The sequence below is a fragment of the Theropithecus gelada genome, chromosome 15 (assembly GCF_003255815.1).
Source record: "Theropithecus gelada isolate Dixy chromosome 15, Tgel_1.0, whole genome shotgun sequence".
Taxonomy (NCBI): domain Eukaryota; kingdom Metazoa; phylum Chordata; class Mammalia; order Primates; family Cercopithecidae; genus Theropithecus; species Theropithecus gelada.
The window spans coordinates 24181827-24209474 of record NC_037683.1 but is presented as its reverse complement, the minus strand read 5'-3'; the positions used below and the strand labels follow the sequence as shown (position 1 = coordinate 24209474).

Sequence of the window (27648 nt, the reverse complement as noted above, 5' to 3'; positions counted from 1 at the left end):
TGATGGACATTTGGGTTGATTCCAAGTCTTTACTACTGTGAATAGTGTTGCAATAAACATATGTGTGCATGTGTCTTTATAGCAACATGACTTATAATCCTTTGGGTATATACCCAGTAATGGGATGACTGGGTCAAATGGTATTTCTAGGTCTAGATCCTTGAGGAATTGTCACACTGTTTTCCACAATGGTTGAACTAGTTTACAGTCCCACCAATAGTGTAAAAGTGTTCCTATTTCTCCATATCCTCTCCAGCACCTGTTGTTTCCTGATTTTTTTAATGATTGCCATTCTAACTGGTATGAGATGGTATCTCATTGTAGTTTTGATTTGCATTTCTCTGATGACGAGTGATGATGAACATTTTTTCATGTGCCTGTTGGCTGTATGAATGTCTTCTTTTGAGAAGTGTCTATTCATATCCTTTGCCCACTTTTTGATGGGGTTGTTTGTTTTTTTCTTGTAAATTTGTTTGAGTTCTTTGTAGGTTCTGGATATTAGTGCTTTGTCAGGTGAGTAGATTGCAAAAATTTTCTCCCATTCTGTAGGTTGCCTTTTCACTCTGATGGTAGTTTCTTTTGCTGTGCAGAAGCTCTTTAGTTTAATTAGATCCCATTTGTCAATTTTGGCTTTTGTTGCCACTGCTTTTGGTGTTTTAGACATGAAGTCCTTGCCCATGCCTATGTTCTGAATGGTATTGCCTAGGTTTTCTTCTAGGGTTTTTATGGTGTTCGGTCTAACATTTAAGTCTCTAATCCATCTTGAATTAAATTTCATATAAGGAGTAAGGAAAGGATCCAGTTTCAGCTTTCTACTTATGGCTAGCCAATTTTCCCAGCACCATTTATTACATAGGGAATCCTTTCCCCATTTCTTGTTTTTCTCAGGTTTGTCAAAGATCAGATGGCTGTAGATGTGTGGTATTATTTCTGAGGGCTCTGTTCTGTTCCATTGGTCTATATCTCTGTTTTGGTACCGGTACCATGCTGTTTTGGTTACTGTAGCCTTGTAGTATAGTTTGAAGTCAGGTAGCGTGATGCCTCCAGCTTTGTTCTTTTGGCTTAGGATTGTCTTGGCAATGCGGGGTCTTTTTTGGTTCCATATGAACTTTAAAGCAGTTTTTTCCAATTCTGTGAAGAAAGTCATTGGTAGCTTAATGGGGATGGCATTGAATCTATAAATTACCTTGGGCAATATGGCCATTTTCACGATATTGATTCTTCCTATCCATGAGCATGGTATGTTCTTCCATTTGTTTGTGTCCTCTTTTATTTCACTGAGCAGTGGTTTGTAGTTCTCCTTGAAGAGGTCCTTTACATCCCTTGTAAGTTGGATTCCTAGGTATTTTATTCTCTTTGAAGCTATTGTGAATGAGAGTTCATTCATGATTTGGCTCTCTGTTTGTCTGTTACTGGTGTATAAGAATGCTTGTGATTTTTGCACATTGATTTTGTATCCTGAAACTTTGCTGAAGTTGCTTATCAGTTTAAGGAGATTTTGGGCTGAGATGATGGAGTTTTCTAAATATACAATCATGTCATCTGCAAACAGGGACAATTTGACTTCTTCTTTTCCTAACTGAATACCCTTGATTTCTTTCTCCTGCCTGATTGCCCTAGCCAGAACTTCTAACACTATGTTGAATAGGGGTGGTGAGAGAGGGCATCTTGTGCCAGTTTTCAAAGGGAAAGCTTCCAGTTTTTGCCCATTAATTAGTCCTGTCTAGTGCATCAGGTCACTAGCAAATGCTATTAGAATCATTTAAGTTAATTTATTTAACAAACACATACATTGCTAACTCTGTGCAGGACATTGTTCCAAAGCATTTCACAAATATTAATGTAAATGGTAATATATTTAGTCCTTATAACATCTCTATAGACAGATATTACTATTATCCCTGTTTTACAGATGAGAAAACTGAGGCACAGAGACATTAATTAACTTGCTCAAGGTCACACAGCAAGGAGATATTGAGCCACATCACTAGTCATATGACCTTGGGCATGTTTCTTAACCTTCAGAGGGTAACAAATATGAAATACTTTCACTCTTCAGAATTATCATTATATTAAAGTAGGTATAAACATTTTACAGATGAGACAATGGAAGGTCAGGCATCCTGAAAGGCTTGCCTTATGCCTAAGAGAGTGGCAGAGCTAGGATTAGAATTCGTGTCTTTTGAATCCACAGTTCCCTGTAGTGTGCTGTGGATGGAAGGTGGTAATAGTTTCTGATGTCAAAATCCATTATTGCTGCTCCTGCTGCTGTTACTGTTGTTATTTGCCACAGAACAGCCCCCACCCCATCCCAAACACAGAGAGAGAAAAATAACAATGACAAGAACATGGCTGACTCTGTATGCAGCCTGAAGATCTAAAGCCATGCATAATTTACTCAACACTGCCCTGCAGTCACTTAAGCTGAGGAGAGATCGCTATAAATTCAGGTCTGCATACCCTAATTTGTTTCTTATTTATTTTACTGATACATATCTAGGGCCTCCAGTGAGCTGCTTCTATACCTGCACAAAGGCACCAGCAGCCCTAAGTGCAACTAGGGCAGGAAAGGAGACCTTGAAACAAGCCCTCGAAGAAAAACTGGACTCTACGCACTAGAATCATACAAGTTAAATTAATTTTTCTGGTAAACTGAAATTAAACCCATGCCCATGCTCACCCCCTATTTGTGAAACATAGGACTGAAAACGTTGTTAAATGTCCCGTTCTGCTTTTCTCTCTTAGTAAAGAGAGCATTAAATGTACTTCTTTCACGAGTACAAGATTATTTTTCTGAGTCACAGAATGTCAAAAGATAAGCAAATATTCTAGTATTAAGACATAATCAGAAAGCGAATGGAGAGGAGAAGAAAAAAGTCTATTTTCTTGAGTGATTACTGAGGACCAAATGCTATGCAAGGTGCTGTCAAAAGCAGAGGTAATGGCCATTGCAGTCTTCAAATTGAAAGCAAGGTAAGCTGGAAGAAATGTCAGCCATCCTTCCCCAAAGATCTCTTTTCCAGATGGTCACACTGTGGCCCAGACAGAGAACATGACTTGTCGGAGGTCACTCAGCAAGTTAGTCCCAGCATTTTCCCCTTTTAGCCTCAAACTTATTTCAAAACTCAGCTTGAGTCCTTCGAGAGCCAGCGCTGCCCTACAAGCTTTGCTTGCATTGTTTCCTTTAGCCTTCCCCTCCTCCAATTAATTGTCCTTACAGATATGGACATGAGGACACAGAAAGGCTGAACACTGCACTCACACTGTTACATTCCTGCTGAAACTGAGCTTGAAGCCTGGGCTTAGCCTGTGCTTTTATGCACCAAACCTGAAACCTTTGTGACCACCTTCAAGACGTCTGCTTTTGTCTCCAAACTGCACTGACTAGGGCCATACAGGTAGATTCAGAAGGGCAGGAGGCTTCAGTAGGAAAAAGCTCCTGGCTCTAGGATGAGGCCTGGGCATGGGTTATATTTATTAACCCAATATTTATTTTTCTCATTTTTTTCTTTTTTAACCCACCCAACAGAAGGTTATAATTTTGGCTTTTGGTTCTTGGGCTAAAACAGGAGAGGCAGAAAGGTCATTCTATCGAAGGTCAAAGTTCAGCCTTGCTGAGTTGTAGTGTCTGATCATTTTCTCATGCATCCCTCACTTCTGTAAATGGGGCACCTGGGCCTTGGGGACACAGACTCACCCGCAGAACATGAAGATGGTGCTTGAAGTGGCATCGTAGGGCAGAGGCAGCGTCTGCTGCAGGCACAGCTGCTCACAGCCGCCATTAAAACCATCAGAGCAGTCAATGCCTTTGGAGTGGTCGTAGCAGCCGGAGCCATCCTTCATGGGTTTCAGCTCCTCGGGGCACTGCTCAGAGAGAGGGCAACAGCGTGGTTATGGCTTGGGAGGTTGTAGGCCCCATCATGCCCTCTCCTCCCTCCTGGAAGAGACATGTGTCAGGGATTGATAGAAAGGTATTCAGTCTCCTTTGATCAGTTAATAGCTTTGTGACAAGTTCCACAAGTCCCTTTACTTCTCTGAACCTCAGCGTGCCCACCTGTAAAATGGGACTTTTGTGACTATCTTCTTATGGCATTGTGAGAATGAAGAGTGATAATGTCAGCAAAGTGTTGAGAACACTGGCTCACACGGCAACAGCATAGCAAATGTCAGCTGCTTGTTAATATTGACATTGCTGGGATCATACGCATTATTGTTTCTACTGTTACTGCCCTACAGGGTCTACTGTTAGAAAAGTCACATGGGGAGGCTGCCAGATATATATTTAAAAGCCTCTACCAGTATGAGTTTAATTTCCAGCTTTTCCTCTTCTCACTATGTGACCCAGAGAAGTTACTTGCCGTCTCTGAGCTTCAATGTTCTCATCTAATAAACGGGCAAAATATCTACAACTACAGATTAGTTGTGAAGCTTTTTTTTTTTTTTTTTTTTTTTTTTTTTTTTTTTTTTTTTTTTTTTTGAGGCGGAGTCTCACTCTGTCACCCAGGCTGGAGTGCAGTGGCTGGGTCTGGGCTCACTGCAAGCTCCGCCTCCCGGGTGAAGCTTAAGGTGGATCATGGGGGTGCATCCCTTACTTCAGAATTTGGCACATAATTTGGCACTTATAAAATGTGAATTGCCTTCCTTCCTGTCTTGAATTTGTCTCTTCTTCTCCACCCTTGTCCCTGGAGCCGTAAGTGAGATTCCTGCATACTCACAACATCATGGAAAGGGCTCCTAGCCAGTCTGCCGGACTCCAGTCAGGCCTTCTCAAAACCATCCTCCAAATGGCCAACAGAGTGCTAATTCTAAATAGCATCACTCCCCAGCTTAAATAAGTAAATGAATCTTAAAACATGTGAATCTGCCGTAAACTGATATTCAAGGCCCTCCCTTTATAGAAAACCAAGTGCTCTGCTTGGCCATATGCACAGCCCTCCCCATAATCCTCTGGTCCCTAAGCAAACTCCAGGGAGTTCTACCTTCAATGGCCTCAGCTAGAATGCTCTTGTCAGTGGGTCTGGCACCTGCTATGCGCTCCTTTAGTGGAAAATCATATACTGTGGAGACAGATGGCTATTGATTTAATTTAGTTTTCTATCATTTGATGAGGCTGAGCTCATCTTCTCCATCCCAGCTGATGGAGAAGTAGTTCCAACACTCTTGCCTTCAGAAGAGAAAATGAGGTACTGGGTTTTTATTTCAGTCCTCCTGCTGGCATTTCTTGTCCACAAAGATTAACACCCAGAGCCCAGCCTTCCTCATCTATCACCGGACATCACTGATTAAAATGCCTTCCCTCCGTGAGCCCCCACCGTCCAACTCCCTGCTCCGCTTCCCATGCCGTCACCTAAACAACATCAATAATAAAACATACACATAAAAATTAATTTACAAAAACCACAATAAGAAAAAAAAAAAAGGTCAGCCCTCTTGGAAATTAAATTTTGCCTGAGAAGATTCTATAATTACAAATGCATGCAAGAGTTCTTCAAGACATTTGAGACTGGCGCCAGGAAGAGTGACAGAGAAAGTAGGTTATAAATGGCCTTTGTCAAGCTGCAGAAAGGTTATAAAACTGCTGCATTTTGTGCTTAAAAAATCAATTTCCCATGTGAGTGAAGTGCTGTACATATTAATACAAGCTCAGAGGAAGCCCCAGCTTGTCTCTGAACATTCACCGTCAGACAAGAGGGCACCTGGTCACAAGGTCATTTGGAGCCATTTGTGGGTACTGGGACCTGGCTTCAGTCTGTTTGCAGACTCGTGGAGCATGCTGAAAAGAATGACTGATCTTCCTACCAGGTAACAGAAGACACCTGGGCAGGGTATGGTCTCAGTTCTTCCCATCCCCCAATGATTCTCTACCACATTTGTTTTTTAAACGTGTTCACTAAACTACAGGTTTTATCTAAGTGCTTTACCTGTTTTAACTTATTTAATCCCTATAGCAAATACATGAGGTAGAGTGGTAGGGTGATAATGGTTCCCAAGGCATGTCTCTGTCCTAAGCCCTGCAACTTGAAATCTATGAATGCGACTTTCTATGGTAAAGGTTATGCTGATGTGATTGTGTCAAAACTCTTGAGGACACCCTCCAGGGTTTTCCAGGTTGGCCTAAATGCCATCACAAATGTTCTTATGACAGAGAGGCAGAAAGAAATTACACACACAGAGGAGAAGGTGACATGGGAGTGGAACAGAGATTGGTGCATTGTGGCCACAAACCAATCAATGCTGCTGCTACCACAACCTGAAAGAGGCCAGGCACGGATTCTCCTCTAGAGCCTCCAGAAGCAGCACCACCAGAAATCAAATGCCAGCACCTTGATTTTGAATTTCTGGCCTCCAGCACTGGCAGAGAACAAACTTCTTAATAATTATCTTAAGCCACCGAGTTTGCGGCAATTTCTTGCAGCAGACAAGGTAGGTACCGTCATGATTCCCATTTTGCAGAGGAGGAAGCTGAGGAGAGGGTTACACAGTTTGGTGGTGACAGAGGCAGAGCTTCTCAGGCTTCCCAACTTTGTTGCTATTAACTGCCTAATGGGCAAGCCACTTCACCACCCTGTCATTTACTGACTGACTGACATCTAGTTGTAGGAAGTCCTGTCATTTACTGACTGACATCTAGTTGTAGGAAGTCCTGTCATTTACTGACTGACTGACGTGTAGCTGTAGGAAGTCCTGTTATTTACTGGCTGACTGACGTCTAGTTGTAGGAAGATAGAACAAGGCAGGGCTTAGAGCTGATCTAACCTCCTTACTTTAGAACTGAGGCCCAGAAAGTTAGAGGACATCACCCCATATTCCTCAGCACATGAATGGAGAACGTGAAGCCAGGCTTCCCTTGCCCCAGCTTGGTGTTCTCTGTCCACTACACTCACTTCCCTTCAGGTTAAAGCATTTTGCAAACTTGCAGATCCTATAGTCTCTCTCCCCAAGATGATTTGCTGATGGGAAACTGAGGGTCAGGAAGGTAAGGGGACTTGACCAACATCACACAGCAAATTAAAGGTAAGATTTGATCCATGCCTGTGGGAAAGGCTTTCTAAGTACATAAAGTGGGTTTACCAGTTACCATCATTCCTTCCTCTGTCATGGACTTCATGCCCTGTACCTTTGAGGATGAGTAGGGGCAGATGAGATCTAGCCATCGTTTGAGATTATCTGTATATTATTAGTGTTTAATTAGCTTTTTGCTTATTATCTGTCTCCTCCACCAAAAGGTAAATGTTATAATAGTATGGACCATGTGGCTTTACCTAAGCCATCTGGCATATAGTTGGTACCTGTTATTTGCTGAATGAATAGGTGGAGTGCCAGAAATGACATTTAGTGTGTCTGTATATTAACTTTGGATCTGAATCCACACTACTCTTATAAGTTATATAACCTTCAGGCAGTGACCTAAAGTCTCCTATCTTCACGTGATTACTGTGATGGGTAAATAGTATGGTCACCAGCTTCAAAGATGGTCCCCAGTGATTCCTGCCTTCTGGTATTAAGACTTGTGTAATCCCCTCCTACACTGCACCAGAATTGGTCTATGTGACCAATCGTATGTGGCAGAAGAGAAGGTATGTGGCTTCTAAAGGTAGATCATAAGAGAGATCTTTCTCTCCCTCTGTCTGTCTCTCGCTCTCTCTCATCACTTGCTGTAGTGAAAGCAAGCTGCCACGTTTTCAGCAGCCCTATGGAGAGTCTCGTGTGGCAAGGAAGTAAAGCCTCTGGCCAACAGCCAGTAAGGCTGGGGCCTGCCAGCAAAACATGAGTGAGCCTGCAAATAAACTATCCCGCCCCAATCCAAGCTTGTTCAGATATTGGCAACCCCAGCTGACATTTTGACTGAGACTTTGTAGGGGTGGGCCAGAACCACACATCTAAGCTGTTCTTGAATTTCTGACCCTTAACAATTCTGTGGGATAATAAATACTTTTTGTTTTAAGTGACTTGATTTTTGAGATAATTTGTTACACAGCAATAGCTAACTAATACAGTGAGATAAATGTATGCAGATAAATGTATGCAGTAATCAGCAAGTAGTTCTGCTGTTATAGGTATTTGTAAAGAGCTTAGAATCTGGTTTGAGAGATAAATATACATATCTGTCAGAGAATTAGTTAGTTATAGAACACTTATAAAGAAGTATGGTAAAATGTGTTTGGGAAAATAAAAACTCCGCAAATGTGAGTGACTATGGAATACTGAAACCGGGAGATTTTAGTCTTTTCTCCTCTTGTAGGAAGGGAACCCTGTAGGAAGGAAGCTCCTACAAGAAGAGAAAAGAGACATCTAATGTACTGGAAGAGGAAGACTAGAATTCATTACTATCACTGCCGCTTGCTTGCCTTGTGACCTTGGACAAGTCCTTGAAACTATTTTGGCCTGTTTTCTTTCTATAAGTGGAGGAGCCAGTTTGGAGACAAGAATATGAGGACTAAAGTCAGGCCTGAATTCCAATGAAAGATTTGTGACACTGAGCATATAAGCAGGATGCCTCACCTCAGAGACAGCCTCAGGTTCCTCATCTGTAAAATGCAAATAATGTCTCTCTTGGAGGCACTTCTGAAGATTGTATGAGAAAACACTTCTGAAATATCTGGCTTTAGAGCTGGTACATAATAGATGCCTAATAAATGAAGACTAAATGTATGGGGATATATAAACAAGTTATAAATTAACCGAAACCCCAAAAGAAATCCTAGCTTAGTTGGGAAGAATCACGATGTCTGACTAGATACAGGTAGGATGTACCTCCTCCATGGAGAGGAACCAGAATAATAAGTAGATACACACATTTCAAACAGATCGTCTAGAAGAGAATGCTAAGATTCATCAGAGAAGAAATGAGAAGCACCAGGAGTAAGTAAATAGAGACTTTGAGGCAGTTTGCCTAGTCAGAAACCAACTGAGAGCTGGAATGGGCTCCTGGATGTGGGGTAACAGTAAGAGAGAAACCCCCAGGGCTCCAAAATGGGGTTTTACACCTTGGCTGTGGGGAAACCCTCAACCTACTGGGGCCTTTGGCCTGACATATGAAGTGCCTAACGGTTGCATAAAACAATTGCTACACAATGAGCACCCACATAAAATCCCACAGGCATCTGAACCTGGAGTAGACACAGCTGGGCACTATTTTGAGAGCCTGAGAAGATACTGAGAATCTGCAGATATGGCTGCTGCTGCACTGTTCTAAAGAGGGAGAGGGAAGACTGGGTGCTCCCACACATCCCCAGGAAGCTCCTTACTGCCCTGCTGCAGGCTGCTATTGAGACTGAGACATGGATGGACTGTACTTCTCACAGCTTTTCGCCCACATTGCTTGCCTGGGATGAACTCTGCCTTCTCTGGTATCAGGCCCAAAGCACCATTTTTGACAGTTTAATGCTGAGCTGCACCCTACCATTGGCGTGAGTTTGGGTTGATGTGGCTGCAGCTGCTACCCAGTCAAGGAGGGACAGGGAGACCAGGCTATCCGATGCACATCTAGGACAATAGCCACAGCCCTGCAAGGGGCTGCTGTGAGACCAAGACTCAAGTGGGCCACACTCACCACAGTTTCTTGCCAATACGGCTCACCTGAGAAGGACCACATCCTTTCTGGTCACAGCCCACAGCTGGCACCATGCTGAGCATTTAACGCTGGACTGTGCCCCAGCCTTGGGGCCGAGTTTGAGGTAACATGGCTGCAGCCACCACCCTGCTAGGAGAGTGACAGGGTAGACTACATTCTCCTAAGCACACTCAGGACAATACCCACCATCCTGCTGTGGGTGACTGCGAGACTAGGGACCAGCCCGCCCAACTTATCACATCTCCCAGCGAGACCAACATGGGTTTCTTGAGTCCCAGTGGGTGGCTCTAACCACCATTACTGCCATCAGCCACACTACACCAGCTTCCCAGGGGCCCCAAAGTCTATCCATACATTGGGCCCACTGCTCCCACTACTAGCTTCTAAGCAAGCCAACTAATGGCCCAAGAATTAGCCCTCAAAAACCTACTAACACTGAAGCTAGAGTAAGCTGCTTTGGGGCTTAAAAACAGGCACACTCACCCCACTGTTGCCACCATCAGGTGTGAAGACTGGCTCACTCTGTGTTCAAGGTCCCAGCTTAACTTCACCACAACCTCAACTAACAACTGTACGAAATTGAAAACACAGTATCTCAAAATGTGTATTATTTAGCAAAATCAGTGCTAAGAGAAAAGTTTATAGCATTAAATGCCTACATCAAAAAATTATCACAAATTAACAACCTAACATGACACCTGAAAAAACTAGAAATACGGCCGGGAGCGGTGGCTCACGCCTGTAATCCCAGCACTTTGGAAGGCCAAGGTGGGTGGATCACCTGAGGTCGGGAGTTCAAGACCAGCCTGAGCAACATGGAGAAACCCCATCTCTACTAAAAATACAAAATTAGCCGGGTGTGGTGGTGCATGCCTGTAATCCCAGCTACTTGGGAGGCTGGGGCAGGAGAATCTCTTGAACCTGGGAGGCAGAGGTTGCAGTGAGCCAAGATTGTAGCATTGCACTCCAGCCTGGGCAACAAGAGCGAAACTCTGTCTCAAAAAAAAAAAAAAAAAGAAAAAGAAAAAAGAAAAAAGAAAAGAAAAGAAAAAAAGAACTAGAAACACAAGAACAAACCACACCCAAAGTAAGCAGGACAAAAGACATAACAAAGATCAGAGCAGAAATAAATGAAATAGACCCAAAAAGCAATGAAATGAAAAAATAACGTTTTGAAATGATAAAAATTGATAAGCCACTAGCAAGAAAAGAAAGAAGTCTCAAATAAATACAACTAGAAATGTAAAAAGAGACACTACAACTGACGCCATGGAAATACAAAAGATCATCAGAGACTATTATGAAGGCTATTATGTTCACAAACTAGAGAACTTAGAAAAAATGAATATATTCCTGACAACACAAAACCTATGGAGATTGAACCAGGAAGAAACAGAACTCCTGAACAGACCAATAATGAGTAGTGAGACTGAATCGATAATAAAAAATATCTCTCAACAACAACAGAAAAAGCCAAGGACTGGATGAATTCACAGCCAACTTCTACCAAACATCCAAAGAGAACTAACACCAATCTTCCTGAAACGATTCCAAAAAAATGAGGAAGAGGAAATTATCTCTAACTCATTCTATCAGGCCAGTATCACCCTGATACCAAAACCATACAAGGAAATAACGACAACAAAAAAGAAAACTATACACTAATATCCCTGATGAATATAGATGTCAGTATTTTGCTTAACAAAATACTAGCAAAAGGCCGGACATGGTGGCTCACGCCTGTAATTTCAGCACTTTGGGAGGCCAAGGCGGGCAGATCACGAGGTCAGGAGTTTGAGACCAGCCTGGTCAGCATGGCGAAACCCTGTCTCTACTAAAAATACAAAAAAATTAGTTGGGTATGGTGGCGCACACCTGTAGTCCCAGCTACTCGGTAGGCTGAGGCAGGAGAATTGCTTGAACACGGGAGGCGGAGGTTGCAGTGAGTCAAGGTCATGCCACTGCACTTCAGCCTGGGTGACAGAGCGAGACTCCGTCTCCCCCCCAAAAAAATACTAGCAAATCAAATCCAACAGCACACCATGATCAGGTGAAATTTATCCCTTTGATGTAATGAGGATTCGAATATCCAAATCAATAAACGTGATACATCACATAAACAGAATTCAGGACAAAAGCCATACAATAATCTCCATAGATGCAGAAAAAAAAGCATTCAATAAAATTCAACATCCTTTGATGATAAAAACATATCTTCAACAGAGTAAGTATTTAAGATACACACCTCAACATAGTAAAGGCCATGACCCACAGCCGATATCTTATGCAGAGGGGGAGGAAGCATTTCCTCTAAGAATTAGAACAAGACAAAGACGTCCCCTTTCAACACTCTTATTCAACATAGCACTGGAAGTTCTCATCAGAGAAGTCAGGACAGAGAAAAAATAAAAGTTATCCAAGTTGGAAAAGAAGAAGTCAAATTATCCGTGTTTGCTGTGTCTTATATCTAAAAATCCCTAAAGACTCTATCAAGTTCAAGATAAAAATAACATGCAGAAATCAGTAGCATTTCTATAAACCAAAAAAAAACCTAAGCTGAGAACCAAATTAAGAAAGCAATTCGTTTACAATAGCTACAAAAGTAAAATAAAATACCTAGGAATATATTTAACGAGGAGGTGAAAGATCTCTATAAAAATAATAACAAAACACTGATGAAATAAATTGTAGATGACATAAATACATGGAGAAACATCCCATGCTCATAAATTGGAAAACCAATATTGTTAAAAGGATTATATTGCCCAAAGCAATCTGCAGATTCAATCCAATCCCTATCAAATTACCAACATCATTTTTCAAAGCATTAGAAAAAAAATTCTAAAATTCATATGTAACCAGAACAGAACCCAAATAACCAAAGCAATCTCAAGCAAAATAAACAAAGCTAGAAAATCATATTATCTGACTTCAAATTTTAGTACAAGGCATAGTAACCACAAAACCATGGTATTGGTATAAAAACAGGCACCTAGATCAATGGAATAGAATGGAGAACCCAGAAATAAAGCCACATACCTGCAACCAAATGATCTTTGACAAAGCCAACAAACATATACACTAGTAAAATGATACTCCAGTTGTATTAGTCCATTATAATACTGCTATAAAGAAATACCTGAGACTGGGTAATTTATAAATAAAAGAGGTTTAATTGGCTCATGGTTCCAGAGGCTGTATAGGAAGCATGGCTGGGGAGGTCTCAGGAAACTTAAAATCGTGAAGGAAGGCGAAGAGGAGAGAGGCACATCTTCACATTGCTGGAGCAGGAGGAAGAGAGCAAAATGAGAGGTGCTACACACTTTTAAACAACCAGATCTCATGAGAACTCACTATTGCAAGAACAGCAAGGGGAAAATCTGCCCCCATGATACAATCACCTCCTACCAAACCCCTCCTCCAATACTGGGGATTACAATTCAACATGAAATTTGGGTGGGAACACAAATCCAAATCATATCACTAATGAATAAATGGTACTGAAAAATTGGATAGCCATACACAGAAGAATGAAACTGGACTCATATTTCTCATCATATATTTTTTAAAAACCTCAAAATGGATTAAGACCTGAAACTATAAAAATCCTAGAAGAAAACCTAGAAAACACCATTTTGGACATTGGCCTTGGGAAATAATTTGTGACTAAGTCCTTGGATCTAATTAAACTAAAGAGCATCTACACAGCAAAAGAAATCATCTACAGAGTAAACAAACAACCTACAGAATGGGAGAAAATATTCACAGATTGTACACCCAACAAAGGTCACATGTCCAGAGTCCATAAGGAACTTAAACAATTCAACAAGTAACAACAAATAACACCACTAAAAAGTGGGCAAAAGACATAAACAGACACTTCTTAAAAGAAGACATGCCAGTGGCCCACAAACATGAAAAAACGTTCAACATTACTAATCAGCAAAGAGATCCACATCAAAACCATAGTGAGATACCATTTCACACCTGTCAGAATGGCTACTATTCAAAAGTCAAAAAACAACAGATGCTGGTGAGGCTGTGGAGAAAAGGGAACACTTATAAACTGTTGGTAGGAATGTAAATTAGTACAACCTTTAAGGAAAACAGTATGGAGGTTTTTAAAAAGAATTAAAAATAGAATTACCATTCAATCCAGCAATCCCACTATTGGGTATAAACTCAAAGAGAAAAAATCATTACATTAGGCCGGTCACGGTGGCTCATGCCTGTAATCCCAGCACTTTGGGAGGCCTAGGCAGGTGGATCACTTGAGGCCAGGAGTTCGAGACCAGCCTGGCCAACATGGTGAGACCTTGTCTCTACTAAAAGTACAAAAATTAGCCAGGCATGGTGGCACATGCCTATACTCCCAGCCACTCAGGAGGTTGAGGTGGGAGAATCACTTGAACCCAGGAGGTGGAGGTTGCAGTGAGCCGAGATCACGCTACTGCACTCCAGCCTGGGCGACAGAGACCTTGTTTCAAAAAAAAAAAAAAAAAACCAAAGAAGAAAACCTGCATTTATATGTTTACTGCAACAATAATAACATGAGTGTTATTTCATAATAGCAAAAATATGGAATTAACCTGAGTGTCTATCAAGAGTTGATTGAATAAAGAAAATGTGGTATACACTCCTACCCCTCCCTTCTCCCCACCCACCCACAGACATACCATGGAATACTACTAGGGCATAAGAAAGAATGAAATCATGTCTTTTGCAGGAACATGGATAGAACTGGAGGCCATTATCATAAGTGAAATAACTCAGAAACAGAAAGTCCAATATGACATGTTCTCACTTATAAGTGGGAGCTAAACAATGGGTACACCTGCACGTACAGAGTGCAATGACAGACACTGGAAACTACAAAAGTTGGGAGAATGGAAGGGTGGGAAGAGTGTGAAGATTGACAAAGTACTGATTGGGTACAACGTTCACTATTCAGGTGATGGGTATAATAAAAGCTCAAACTTCTCCACTACACAGTGTAAGCATGAAAGAGACCGGCTTGTACCCTCTAAATATATAAAAATAAAAATATAAATAAAGGTAACTGAAACTATTAGCTGATTTTTTTCTTTTCCATATGTCTAAGTCCTTCTTTAGATCATTTAACAAATATTCACCAAACACCAACCTACTCAGTGCTAAGGAAATGTTTTAGGTGCCAAAAATGTAGTAGTAAACAAGACAGACAAGACCTTTCTCTCATAGTATTTACATTCTAGAGAAGAGACAAATAATTAACAAGTAAACAAACAAAATGATTATTTTGTAGAGTAAAAAAAATTATGAATAAAGATAAAAGTATAATACGATAAAAAGTTAATGAGGATGGAGTGAAAGAAGCATAAAGTTAGCCTAAAAATAGGATAGACAGACTTATTCCACTTTAGTCTTCTTTTTCAAAAGAAGTTTTGGCCATTATAATTCCTCTGCCTTTCATTTAAATTCCAGAAAAATCTTGTCTATACTTATAAAAATCATGCTGAGGTTTTGATACGAATTATATTAAACCTTTATATCAATTCGAGGCATGTGGGCATCTTTATTATGTTGTGCCATCCAATTCATGAATACAGTATGTCTTCCCATGTGATTAGATCTTCTTTGATTTCTTTCACCAGTATTTTAAAGTTTTGCTAAAGCTAAACATGGCCCATGCATATTTTGTCAGATTTGCATCTGAGTATTTGATTACCTTTTAGGGACTGCAAATTATATTGTATTTTTTATATATTTTGTCAGATTCACATCGAATATTTTGTTATGTTTCAGAAATTGCAAATGGTATTGTATTTTTTATTTCAAAAATACAATATAGCATGTTCATTGCTAGTATACAGGAATACAATTTATGTTGCATATTTTTCCTGTATTCTGAGACCTTGCCAAGCTTACTAATTACTTCTAGAAATTTCTTTTGTAGATTCCTTGAGATTTTCTATGTAAAAAAATCATGTGATCTGCCAATGGGTCAGTCTTATAGTCTTATTTCTTCCTTTCTTATCTGAATGCCTTCTTCCTTTTTTGATTTTTTTTTTTTTTTCTGTTATTGCACTGGCCAGAACTTCCCACATGATGTTGAATAACAGTGGGCAGAGTGAATCTCCTTTTCTTGTCTCTGACCTTTTGGAGAAAGTATTAAGTCTTTCACCACAAATATGTCAGCTATATCTCTTTTATTGATGTTCTTCATCAAGTTGAGTAAGTTCTCCTCTATTATTTTTTTTGGAAGTTTTAAAAATCATTTTGGTGTGGAATTTTGTCAAATGCTTTTCTTGTATCCATTGACATGACGATGTGATTTTTCTTCTTCTGCCTGTGATTATTGTCATGGGCCTCCACGTGAAGAGACCACCAAACAGCCTTTGTGTGAGCAACATGGCTGTTTATTTCACCCGGGTGCAGGTGGGTTGAGTCTGAAAAGAGAGTCAGTGAAGGGAGATAAGGGTGGGGCCGTTTTATAGGATTTGGGTAGGTAAAGGAAAATTACAGTCAAAGGGGGGTTGTTCTCTGGCGGGCAGGAGTGGGGGTTACAAGGTGCTCAGTGGGGGAGCTTTTTGAGCCAGGATGAGCCAGGAAAAGGAATTTCACAAGATAATATCATCACGGTAAGGACTGGCCATTTTCACTTCTTTTGTGGTGGAATGTCATCGGTTAAGGCGAGGAAGGGCATTTGCACTTCTTTGTGATTCTTCAGTTACTTCAGGCCATCTGGGCTTGTATGTGCAAGTCACAGGGGATGAGATCCTGACAATTATAATATACTGATAGATTTTCAAATAGAAAACCAATCTCGCATGCCTGTAATAAACCCCACTTAGTCACTGTGTATAGTTATCTTTTATGTATTGTTGAGTCCTATTTGCTAATATTTTGTTAAGGATTTTTATAACTGTGGTATATGCATGAGGGCTATTGGTCTTTGTAGTTTTCTGTTTTTGAACTGTCTTTGTCTGCTTTTATTATCAAGATAATGCTAATGTCTTAAAATGATTTGGGAAGTATTCTCTCTTCTTTAATTTTCTGGAAGTTTTTTTTGTTTGTTTTGTTTTGTTTTGTTTTGTTTTTTAGAATTGATGTTAATTCTTCTTTAAACATTTCGTATATTTCTCCAGTGAAACTATCCAGGACAGGGATTTGGAGCTGAGGGGAGGAGGAGTCTAAAGTGACAAAATAAATTTCCTTAATTGTTATACGGCTTTCCAAATTATCTGTTTCATATTGGCAAATTGTGGTAGTTTGTGTTTTTAAGAAATTGGTCCATTTCATCTAACTCATCAAGTTTATGTGTGTAAAATTATTTGTAGCATTCCCTTATTATCCTTTTGATTTACACAAGGTCTGTGGTAATATCACCTGTTTCAGATATTGGTAATTTATTTTCTCTCCTCTCTTCCTTTTCAGTCTTACTTACGTTTGTTTAGTTTTATTGTCATTTTCATATAATCAGTTTTTTGTTTCATTGACTTTGCTGTTTTTCTGTTTTCTATCACATTGATTTCCTTCCTTCGGCTTCCTGTGGATTTATTTTGCTCTTTTTTTCTCTAGTTTCTTGAGGTAGGAGCTTAGATTATTGATATGTAACTTCCTCTTTTCTAATGTATGCATTTAGGGCTATACATTTCCTTCTCATTGAATATAAAGACACAGATATGTTAAAAGGATGAATCATGACTTTGAAAGGAATGAGGCACATCCCCCATATATCTCCCAACTTCCTGAGCCCAGTACAAANACCTTAACTAAATTGACTATGGAGACTGGCGCTAATTGGGTGGTCCTTCTCCCCTACGCTCTGTTCCGGGCCCGTAATACCCCTTACAGACTGGGCCTTACCCCTTACGAAATCATGTATGGCAGACCCCCACCCCTGGTTCCCAGTCTAAAAGATGATCTGCTCAAATCTGAAACAGAAAATGTCTCTGAACTCTTATTTTCCCTACAAGCCTTGCAGAAAATTCATCAAGAAATCTGGCCCAAGCTGAAGGAACTATATGAGACCGGTCCCCCACTGACACTCCATTTGTACCAGCCGGGAGACTAGGTCCTGGTTAAGCGACACCGACAAGAGACCCTAGAACCTAGGTAAAAGGGACCACTCCAGGTACTCCTGACCACACCCACCGCCCTGAAGGTAAAAGGCATCACGTCGTGGATCCACTACACCCACGTCAAGCCAGTGGACCCAACCTCTGGCCTTCTAGGACCAATCACGGCAGCGGCTGAAGCACCGGCCACGTGGACTGTGGACAGAGCTAAGAACAACCCCTTAAAACTCACCCTGCGCCGGCAATATAGCTCACTGCAAACATGCAGTTAGGTAGTCTAGCCCTAACGTTAGCCGCCCTAGTGGCCGCTGGGGAAAACACCAAACCAGCACCTAAACCCCAGTCAGGAGAAGTTTCCCTACTGCTTCTCAGGAACCAATTCCAGCCTCTGCAGCATCACTGCAGTGCCCCCTAATATCACCCTAAGGGCTCCGCCGGGCATATTCTTCTGGTGTAATGGGACATTATCTAAGGACCTATCTAGTCCCTCTGTTACCAACCTACTGTGTCTTCCTGTCACATTAGTTCCCCGGTTGACTCTATTAACTGCTGGCGAGTTCCTAGGGTACACCGGTAACTGGACTAGTACTACTATTCACCCAGTCCCTAGACCGAGACCTGCACGAGCCATATTTCTCCCCCTCATTGCAGGAATCTCCCTCACCGCATCCCTCATTGCGGCCGGGATGGCGGGGGGAGCCCTAAGTCACACCCTCATAGAAAGCAACAAGTTGTACCAACAATTTGCCGTTGCTATGGAGGAGTCAGCTGAGTCCCTTGCATCCCTTCAGCGGCAGCTCACGTCCCTAGCTCAAGTAACCTTGCAGAACCGGAGGGCCCTAGACCTACTCACTGCTAAAAAAGGTGGTACATGTATGTTTCTAAAAGAAGACTGTTGTTTCTACATAAATGAATCAGGGCTTGTAGAAGACTGGGTCCAACAGTTACGCGAGTTAAGCACTGAAGTAAAAACACGGCAGTTTGCTTCAGCTGCAGACCAATGGTGGAATTCCTCTATGTTTTCTCTGTTAGCCCCCTTCCTTGGACCCCTGCTAAGTCTACTATTTCTGCTAACCGTAGGACCTTGTGTTGTTAACAGAATTTTGCAGTTTGTCAGAGAAAGGTTTGACACTGTTCAGCTCATGGTCCTCAGAGCCCAATACCAACCTGTAGACGCTGAAACAGAGTCAGACTTATAAGACCCAAGATTGGCTCTAGAGTTACCTGAAAAGAAGGGGGGAATGAAAGGAATGAGGCACATCCCCCATATATCTCCCAACTTCCTGAGCCCAGTACAAACACATTCCTCCATATTTCTTTCAAACTTCAGAAAAACATCACCTGGGAGATCTCCGATAAGGAATGCTAAATGTAGAATGTTAACCAATTGTAATGCTGTAACCGAGAAAATTACCTTGTTCCCTATAACTTTACATATCCTGTTTACATCGGGCTATAAAAAGCAAGCACTCGCATTGTTCGAGGCCCTCCTGTATGCTGTGGAATGGAGGGACCAAGTTTGAACTTGTAGTAAAGATCCTTGCCGCTTGGCTTTGACTCTGGACTCTGGTGGTCTTCTTTGGGGAACAAACGGTCTGGGCATAACAACTTCAGCTGTGTCACCACACAATTTGATACATTGTATTTTTATTTCATCTAGTTCAGTCCATTTTTTAATTTCCCTTGAGACTTCCTCTTTGACCCATTGATTATTCAGCAATGTGTTGTTTACTTTCTAAGGATTTGAAGATTTTTCTGTTATCTCTGTTATGAGTTGAAGGTTTATGTCCCCCCAAAAATTTGTATGTTGAAATCCTAACCAACCTGCAAAGTGATGATATTTGCAGTTGAAGCCTTGGGGAGATGATTAGGTCATAAGAGTTAAGCCCTCATAAATAGGATTAGTACCTCACAAGAAGAGGATGGGAGACCAGAGCTCCCTTCCTCTCTAACATATGAGGACACAGAAAGAAGGCAAGCAAGGAAAAGAGAATGTTGCCAAAAAACGGAAATAGCCAGCACCTCAATCTTAGACTTCAGCCTCCAGAACTGTTAGAAATACGTCTATTGTTCAAAGCACCCAATTTATGTTATTTTGCTACAGCAGTCCACAGCTGCTGAAGGCAGCTGTTATTGCTCTGTTACTGCTTTCTTGTTTGATTCTATTGTGGTCAGAGAACACACTCCATACAATTTGAATCTTAAAATTTATGAGGCTTTTTTATGGTCCAGGATATAGTCTTGTCTTTATGCGTCCTGTAGGCACTTGAAAATAATATATATTCTATTTTTGTTGGGCATAAGGTTCTATAAATGTTAACTACATCTTTTTTGTTAATGGTGTTATTGAGTTCTTCTATATTGTTGCTAAACTCCCGTCTAGTTCTTCTATCAGTTTTGGAAAGGGGTATTGAAGTATCCAACCATCATTGTAGAATTGTCTATTTTTTCTTTCAGTTCTGTTAGATTTTACCTCACACATTTTGCAGTTCTGTTGTTTGATGCATAAACATTTAGGATTTCTATGTCTTCGTGGTAAATGATCTTTTGTCATTATTTGATGCCCCTCTGTGGTAATTATTTGGAAGGCCTACTTTATCTGTTATTAATATAGCTACTCTCACTTTTGCTTCATTTGCATGCGTCTTTTTCCATCCATTTACTTTCAATCTGTCTATATCATTATATGTAATGTGAATTTCTTGCAGACAGTATATAACTAGGTCATGCTTTTAAACCCACTCCACTAGTTTATGCCTTTTAATATTGGTATTCAAACTATTTGCGGCTGGGCACTGTGGCTCATGCCCGTAATCCCAGCACACTGGGAGGCTGAGGCAGGATAATCACTTAAGGCCAGGAGTTTGACACTGGCCTGGGCAACATAGTAAGATCCTATCTTTACAAAATTTTAAAAAATTATCCTAGTGGCAAGTGCCTGTATTTCCAGCTACTTGGGATGCTGAGGTGGGAAGGTTGCTTGAGCCTAAGAAGTTGAGGCTGCAGTGAGCTGTGGTTGTGCCACTGTACTCCAGCCTAGACGACAAAGCAAAATGCTGTTTCACGAAAAATAATAAATAATTTCTAAAACAGAAATTATTTACATTTAATATGACCTGAACATTTCTGGCATTACATTATATTATTATGTTTCAACTCCAGATCTTATTTATATTAATGAGGACCAACTCTGATTTATCTATCTTGCCCAAATTACTGTCTGAGGGGTCTGGGGAGTCATGCCCTACAAATCATAAATTCTCATTAGAGGGGTTTATTTAATCCTATATATTGTGACTTAATTTCCAACCTGGCTCTGGCATAACATGAGACAAGGAAGAAAAGGTAAAATATTTTACCCCAAAACATGTTTCTTTGACATATTTTTAAATGACCCTGCAAAGCTGTTCTGTGTAGGGAAAATTTTGCATCGGTAAAGAATGTCTATTAACATAACTACATCTTTTTCTTTCAGACCCTCCCAATCCTTAAGAGATTAACTAAAATCTGAATAGGAAACATTTGTCATCTATTGTCTTTAAGGACAGCCACTAAAAGACATCAAAGGAACTTTGGTCTCCACAGTTTTTATCTTAACTAGAACATCCCTATATCCCTACAGCCTGGAACTCCCACTCCTCACCCCCTGCCAATTGCCTCTCTAAAATGTGTAAAACCAAGCTGCTCCTGACCACCTTGGGCACCTGCCACATGTTTTCAGTATCTTCTGAGGGCTCTGTCATGGGCTGTGGTCACTCATATTTGGTTCAGAATAAATATTTTCAAATATTTTACAGAGTTTGGCTCTTTTTGAAAGACAAGACTAGCTGGATTTCTTAGGCCGACTAAGAATCCCTAAGCCTAGCTGGGAAGGTGACTGCATCCACCTTTAAACACAGGGCTTGCAACTTACCCCACACCCGACCAGTCAGAGAGCTCACTAAAATGCTAATTAGGCAAAAACAGGAGGTAAAGAAATAGCTAATCATCTATTGCCTGAGAGCACAGTGGGAGGGACAAGGCTCAGGCATTCAAGCCAGCAATGGCAACCCACTTTGGGTCCCCTCCCCTTATATGGGAGCTCTGTTTTCACTCTATTTCCCCTCCGTTCCCTGTTTTGTTATGGCTCGATCTGAGCTTTCACTTGCCGTCAACCACTGCTGTTTGCTGCTGTGGCAGACCTGCTGCTGACTTCCATCCCTCCGGATCCGGCAGGGTGTCCGCTGTGCTCCTGATCCAGCGAGGTACCCATTGCCACTCCCGATTGGGCTAAAGGCTTGCCATTGTTCCTGCACGGCTAAGTGCCTGGGTTCATCCTAATCAAGTCGAACACTAGTCACTGGGTTCCACGGTTCTCTTCCGTGACCCACGGCTTCTAATAGAACTATAACACTCACCGCATGGTCCAAGATTCCATTCGTTGGAATCTGTGAGGCCAAGAACCCCAGGTCAGAGAACACGAGGCTTGCCGCCATCTTGGAAGTACCCTGCCGCCATTTTGGAAGCAGCCCACCACCATCTTGGGAGCTCTGGGAGCAAGGAACCCCTGTTAACATTTTCACTGACATATATTTATTTATTTTAGAGACAGGGTCTCACTCCGTCACCCAAGTTGGAGTGCAGTGGCACAATCATACCTCAAACTCCTGAGATTAAGCAATCCTCCAGCCTCAGCCTCCTGAGTAGCTGGGATTACAAGTGTGAGCCACTGCACCCAGGTAGACCTTCACATCTTCTATTTTCTCTGGCTTCTACTGGTACTCATCCAGCAGGGGAAGGTGGTGGCCTTGTTACTGACAAGGGAAAGAAGAAGTCCAGGTTTCCCATGTGGCCTTCTCTGATACCCCAAAGAAAATGCCCCTGTTTTCAGCTGGGTGAAGGTGGGAATTTACCTCCCCACTAGGACTTCACGGATCTCTTCCTGGATGGGAGTGGTAGTCACTGGATGGGTATGTCTAGTCACTGTTCCCCACTTAATCTTCACTAACACCACACTGGGTGGAAGGTGGCCCCCCATTAATGCTTGTCCATGGCAAATGTCTTGGCTTTCTACTAGTTCTTCCCTGACAACAACACAGCAGGAAGGGGGAAGGTGCTTCAATACTGTGGATTAGAGGTGGAAGGCCATGCTCTTCACTGATGCTGAATAGGCCAGGGGGTGGGGGTGCTATCTATCATTGAGGTTAAAGTCCTGGCTCCCCACCCCATTCAACCTTTGCTCCCATGGGGAGGGATGGGTTCATTTTAATTTTTTTTCCTTTTCTGTGGTGTTTGGCTGGAGTAGAGCAGTTATTATCTAGCATTTTTCTGTCTTGCTAGTTTGTCCTTTTCCTGGTATTTTGGCTAGTGAGAGCAGTTTTGTTTTGTTTTGCTTTTTTTCCTTCACATGTGCCTATTGACATTTCTGAGCTGCAGGCTCCTGTAGCTCCAAAGATGGGACACATGAGGCAAAGAGAGAATCTGGGGAACTGACCACCATGTCTTTCTTTGGGTCCCAAAGTTTTCAGCTGGTCTGCAAGGCTCCACTTTTCAGTCTTATGCTTGTTTTATATAGGACATCCAGGGTTTTTCATTGTATTTAGCCAGAAAAATAAATATTTCCACTCCTCCAAAGCCTATTTTTGCACAGTCCTAGAGCTAAGAATGGCTTTTACATTTTTTTTTTTTTAAAGAACATGAGATAAAAAAAGACTACATATGACCTGCAAAGCCTAAAATATTTACTATATAATCCTTCATACAAAAAAGTTGAAGACCCATGACTTCAGCCACGACAAGGCACCTGGAGTTTATTCTAAGTGCAACGGAAGCCTTAGGAGGGTTGTTGGCAGAGGAATAAAGTGATTTTGTTTGCTACTTTGAAGAGATTACTGAAGTTAGTGAATCCAATTATTTCTAAGCACTTTCCTAGAGTCCACAAAAGGAGTCTGGGGAAGCAGGCTCTGTGGGTCTGGGCAGGGGCTTGAGAAAGGGGGTGGGTCAGCCTAATAAGGACTCCATCACATGAAAGCGTGCTTCTTTGCTGAGGTTGTACAGTAAATAGGTGAGAGAGTGGGGAGTCTAACCCAGGTGAGTGCAGCTCCAGAGCCTCATAGCCCCCATTCTGCTCCATTTCAGGGGAGGACTCATAGGAAGACTCTGAGCGCAAGTCTCTGAGCCTTGAGATTTGGAAGACCTAGCAGGGAGGGAGAGGAGGATGCCTGGAGGATTACCATAGGTTCCTCCCACAGGCTAGCCCTGCCGGGCTCCTCCCCGCCTCCGCCACCGCTTCCTCCTCCATACCGTGAACCTGCTCTTTGCTGCTTCCTAGTTCGACTTTTCATCATCACCAAGCCATTTGTTTCTGTTTGTAATTATGCATTTTAATGTTCATTAATTATGGAATGCAAATTGCTCCGAGTGCAAAATTTGTAATGAGCTGTTTTACCATCCCACCCCCAGGTCTAGAAGGTGGGCCAGCTGTTCTGAGCAGGAGAAGGAAAAACAACCAACTTGCAAAACAGAACAATTTGTCCTAGGGCCTGAGTGAATCATATGGTAAATAAGCCTGGGGGACTTCCTGCTGACGCTAGAGGTGGGGCCCTGCCCCACCTGGGTCCTGGGTGACATCAGTGTGGCATTTTCATTCTTTGCTACAAACTTGGGCCTGAAAGGCAGGTGGGGTAATGGAAGGAGCTCTAGCCTTAGACCTAGCCTTTTACTGGTTATACCACCCTGAGCTGGTCACTTGGCTTCTCTGAGCCTCAGTTTCTCCTTCTGGAAGGTAAGGATTATGATGAAATCATCCTCAAAATAGGGGTGGCAGGCAAACACTAGCAGGCCCTGGACAAATGCATGTGAATGGCTCTCCAGATTGCTAGATTCCAGTTCTGCCTAACTGTGGCCTTCTTTTTTTTTTTTTTTTTTTTTTAGATGGAGTTTCCCTCTTGTTGCCCAGGCTGGAGTGCATTGGTGCAATCTCGGCTCACCACAACCTCCGCCTCCCAGGTTCAAGCAATTCTCCTGCCTCAGCGTCCCGAGTAGCTGGGATTACAGGCATGCACCAACATGCCTGGCTAGTTTTGTATTTTTAGTAGAGGCGGGGGTTTCTCCATGTTGGTCAGGCTGGTCTCGAATTCCTGACCTCAGGTGATCCGCCCGCCTCAGCCTCCCAAAGTACTAGGATTACAGCCGTGAGCCACCACACCCAGCCAAAAATTTCTGGTTGCTTTCTTTTCTTTTTGAGATGGAGTTTCACTCTTGTTGCCCAGGCTGGAGTGCAATGGCACAATCTCAGCTCACTGCAACCTCCGCTTCCTGGGTTCAAGCAATTCTCCTGTCTCAGCCTCCCAAGTAGCTGGAATTATAGGTGTGTGCTACCATGCCCAGCATATATATATATATATATATATATATATATTTTTTTTTTTTTTTTTTTTTTTTTTAGTAGAGATGGAGTTTCACTAGGCCAGGCTGGTCTCGAACTCCTGACCTCAGGTGATCCACCTGCCTCAGCCTCCCAAAGTGCTGGGATTACGATTACAGGCATGAGCCACTGCACACTGCCCCGGCTGAGGTCTTTAACTGTCTGAGAGCCTTCAGATGGGAACACTCTGAGCCTCAGTCTCCTTCAATGGAGGCATTGGAGAGCAGGAAGTCAGAGAAGGCTTTCAGATAAAAACTGCTCAGTTTTTATCAAAGCAACTGTGAATTGTAAAAAGGGGAAAATTAGCTCTGAAGTATTTAAGAGGAAAATGGAGAATTTCCTTGGAATTGATTGAATGTGTTTTAAGACATCACAAGGATGTCCCCAAACCTGCCTGGCTATGAACAATGCCTTGTTCTCCTCCAAGGACTAGGTAAGTATTTGATTTCTTTAAGTCTCATGGCCAGAGCAAGCATAATAACAGTATTACCTCCTACAAATAGTACTCGTCTCAACAATAGTATGCCTCAAAATTTATGGTAAACATTTTTTATTTATTGTTATTATTTTTTACAGACAAGGTCTTACTATGTCACCCAGGCTGGAGTGCAGGCAGTGGTGCAATCATAGCTCACTGCCACCTTGGAATCCTGGGTTCAGGGGATCCTCTTGCCTCAGCCTCTCAAATAACTGGGACTACAGGCATGTGCCATCATACTAGGCTAATTTTATTTTTATTTTGTGTAGATATGGAGTCTAATCATGTTGATCAGGCTGGTCTTGAACTCCTGACCTCAAATGATCCTCCCATCTCAGCCTCCCAAAGCCCTGGGATTACAGGTATGAGCCACCATGCCCAGCAGTGGTAAAGATTAAATGAGATGTGACAATAACGAGACTAAACATATATGAAAGCCAGAGTACACTGTCACAAAGAATACACACAACTGTGAATGAAGTCTGACTGAGACACTTGCTCAATGTGTGCCCTAGTTTTTCTGAGCCTCAGTTTCCACAGTTTATACACTGGCAAAAGTAACTCCTTCCTCACTAGACTTGTGAGAGGATCCTGGGAGGTCATGTACCTGACATGTGCCTGACACCTGACAGGTGCTCACAAAATGCTAACTGCTGTTGTAGTTACCTTGTTACTTTCTCCAAATAGGACACATTCAGGGAGAAATGTAAAGGAACCGCATACAGGGAGATCGTAGGCATTTCTTCCATGCCTACTTTTCCGATGAGGAAACTGAAACTCAGAGAGGTCAGGTGAGCTGCCTTAGGTCAAACAGCAAGCAAGAGGCTGACTAAGCCCACCATTGAAGGCCCCCTGATTATGGGGCCAAATGAGGTGCTCTTTTCCCTGAACCGCATGGAGGTGGCCTGTCTGTGGTGTCACAAGTGGTTCAGACTGGCTAGGTTAATACAGAGATTGTGAGAATCTTGTGGGAAGGGCCCTGTAATGGGTTATCAGAGGACTTGGATGCTTTAGGGACAGAGAGGTTGCTTGTGGCATAGTCTTGGATATACAGATTAGATACAGCATCTTGGAAAAAAGAGGTAGGGAAAGATGCAAGGAAGGAAATGAAATGCATATTTATTATGCACCTGCCATGAGCTGGATGTTTCCCAGTATGCTATATTTTTTAATCCCCCCAAAACTCAGAGGACTTCTAAAATACAATATACTCATTTTACAGGCAAGGTTATTGAAGATCACACAGGCTGAGGAAGGGCTGCTGAATTCTTCAATATGAACCATCCCTTTGATAAGAAACTGAGTGGGCCTGGTTCTTCTCATCCCAGGAGACCTCTGGTGTGCTTCCTGGCATATGAGTGAGTGGGAAAGGCTCTGCCAGTCCTCAGTCCCCCACCCCTCTCACCACTCAGCCTCAATCTGTCAACTAGGCCAGCTAGCCTGTCTATTAATGCAGACATTGATTTGGACAACCAGGCCAATCAAGAGCCCATAATTACTGGGAGTTTTAATCAACTCATGCCAATTCAGCTGCCGCTCAATTTGTGCTGGACTTCGGTGCTGACAAGGAGGGAAGCGGTGGGGGGTTGGGGGAGGCATGCAAAAAGGATTACAGGGATCAATAGTCCTGCGTAATGAAGGACAGCTGCTGCAGGCACCACCAGGGGGCCTGAGACTTCAGAGTGGAGGAGACAGAGCCTGCCCCCATCCCCCAGGAGAGCTCCCTGGCACAGAATGAAAACCACACCCCTGCTTCATCTCTGCCTACACCTGGATCTGGAAACCACTTAGGCACCACCAGCCAGCACCTGTTCCCTGCAGGGTCCAGCCCTCAGTCTCTCTCTCCACATTTTGCCCTCAGCCGGGCCTGGCCTCCTCTTCTTGAAGAAAATTATGTATCCTTCAGAGCCAGCAATCCCATTACTGGGTATACATCCAAAAGAAAATAAATCATTCTACCAAAAAGACACATGCAACCGTATGTTCATTGCTGCCCTATTCACAATATAAAGACATGGACTCAACCTGGGTGCCCATCAATGGTGGACTGGATAAAAAAATAATGTGGTGCGTATACACATGGAATACTATGCAGCCATAAAAGGAAAATCATGTCCTTTGCAGTAATACG

General features: G+C 42.2%; 1 protein-coding gene across 2 annotated transcripts in view; it reads right to left on the bottom strand.

Moving 5' to 3' along the window:
* Window positions 1-27648, bottom strand: part of ASTN2 (astrotactin 2) — a 981001-nt gene that overhangs the window by 379173 nt on the left and 574180 nt on the right. For both annotated transcript variants that reach the window (XM_025359305.1, XM_025359304.1), the window contains one exon: window positions 3698-3864. In XM_025359305.1, coding sequence (XP_025215090.1) covers window positions 3698-3864 — 167 coding nt within the window. The remainder of the gene's footprint in view (window positions 1-3697; window positions 3865-27648) is intronic.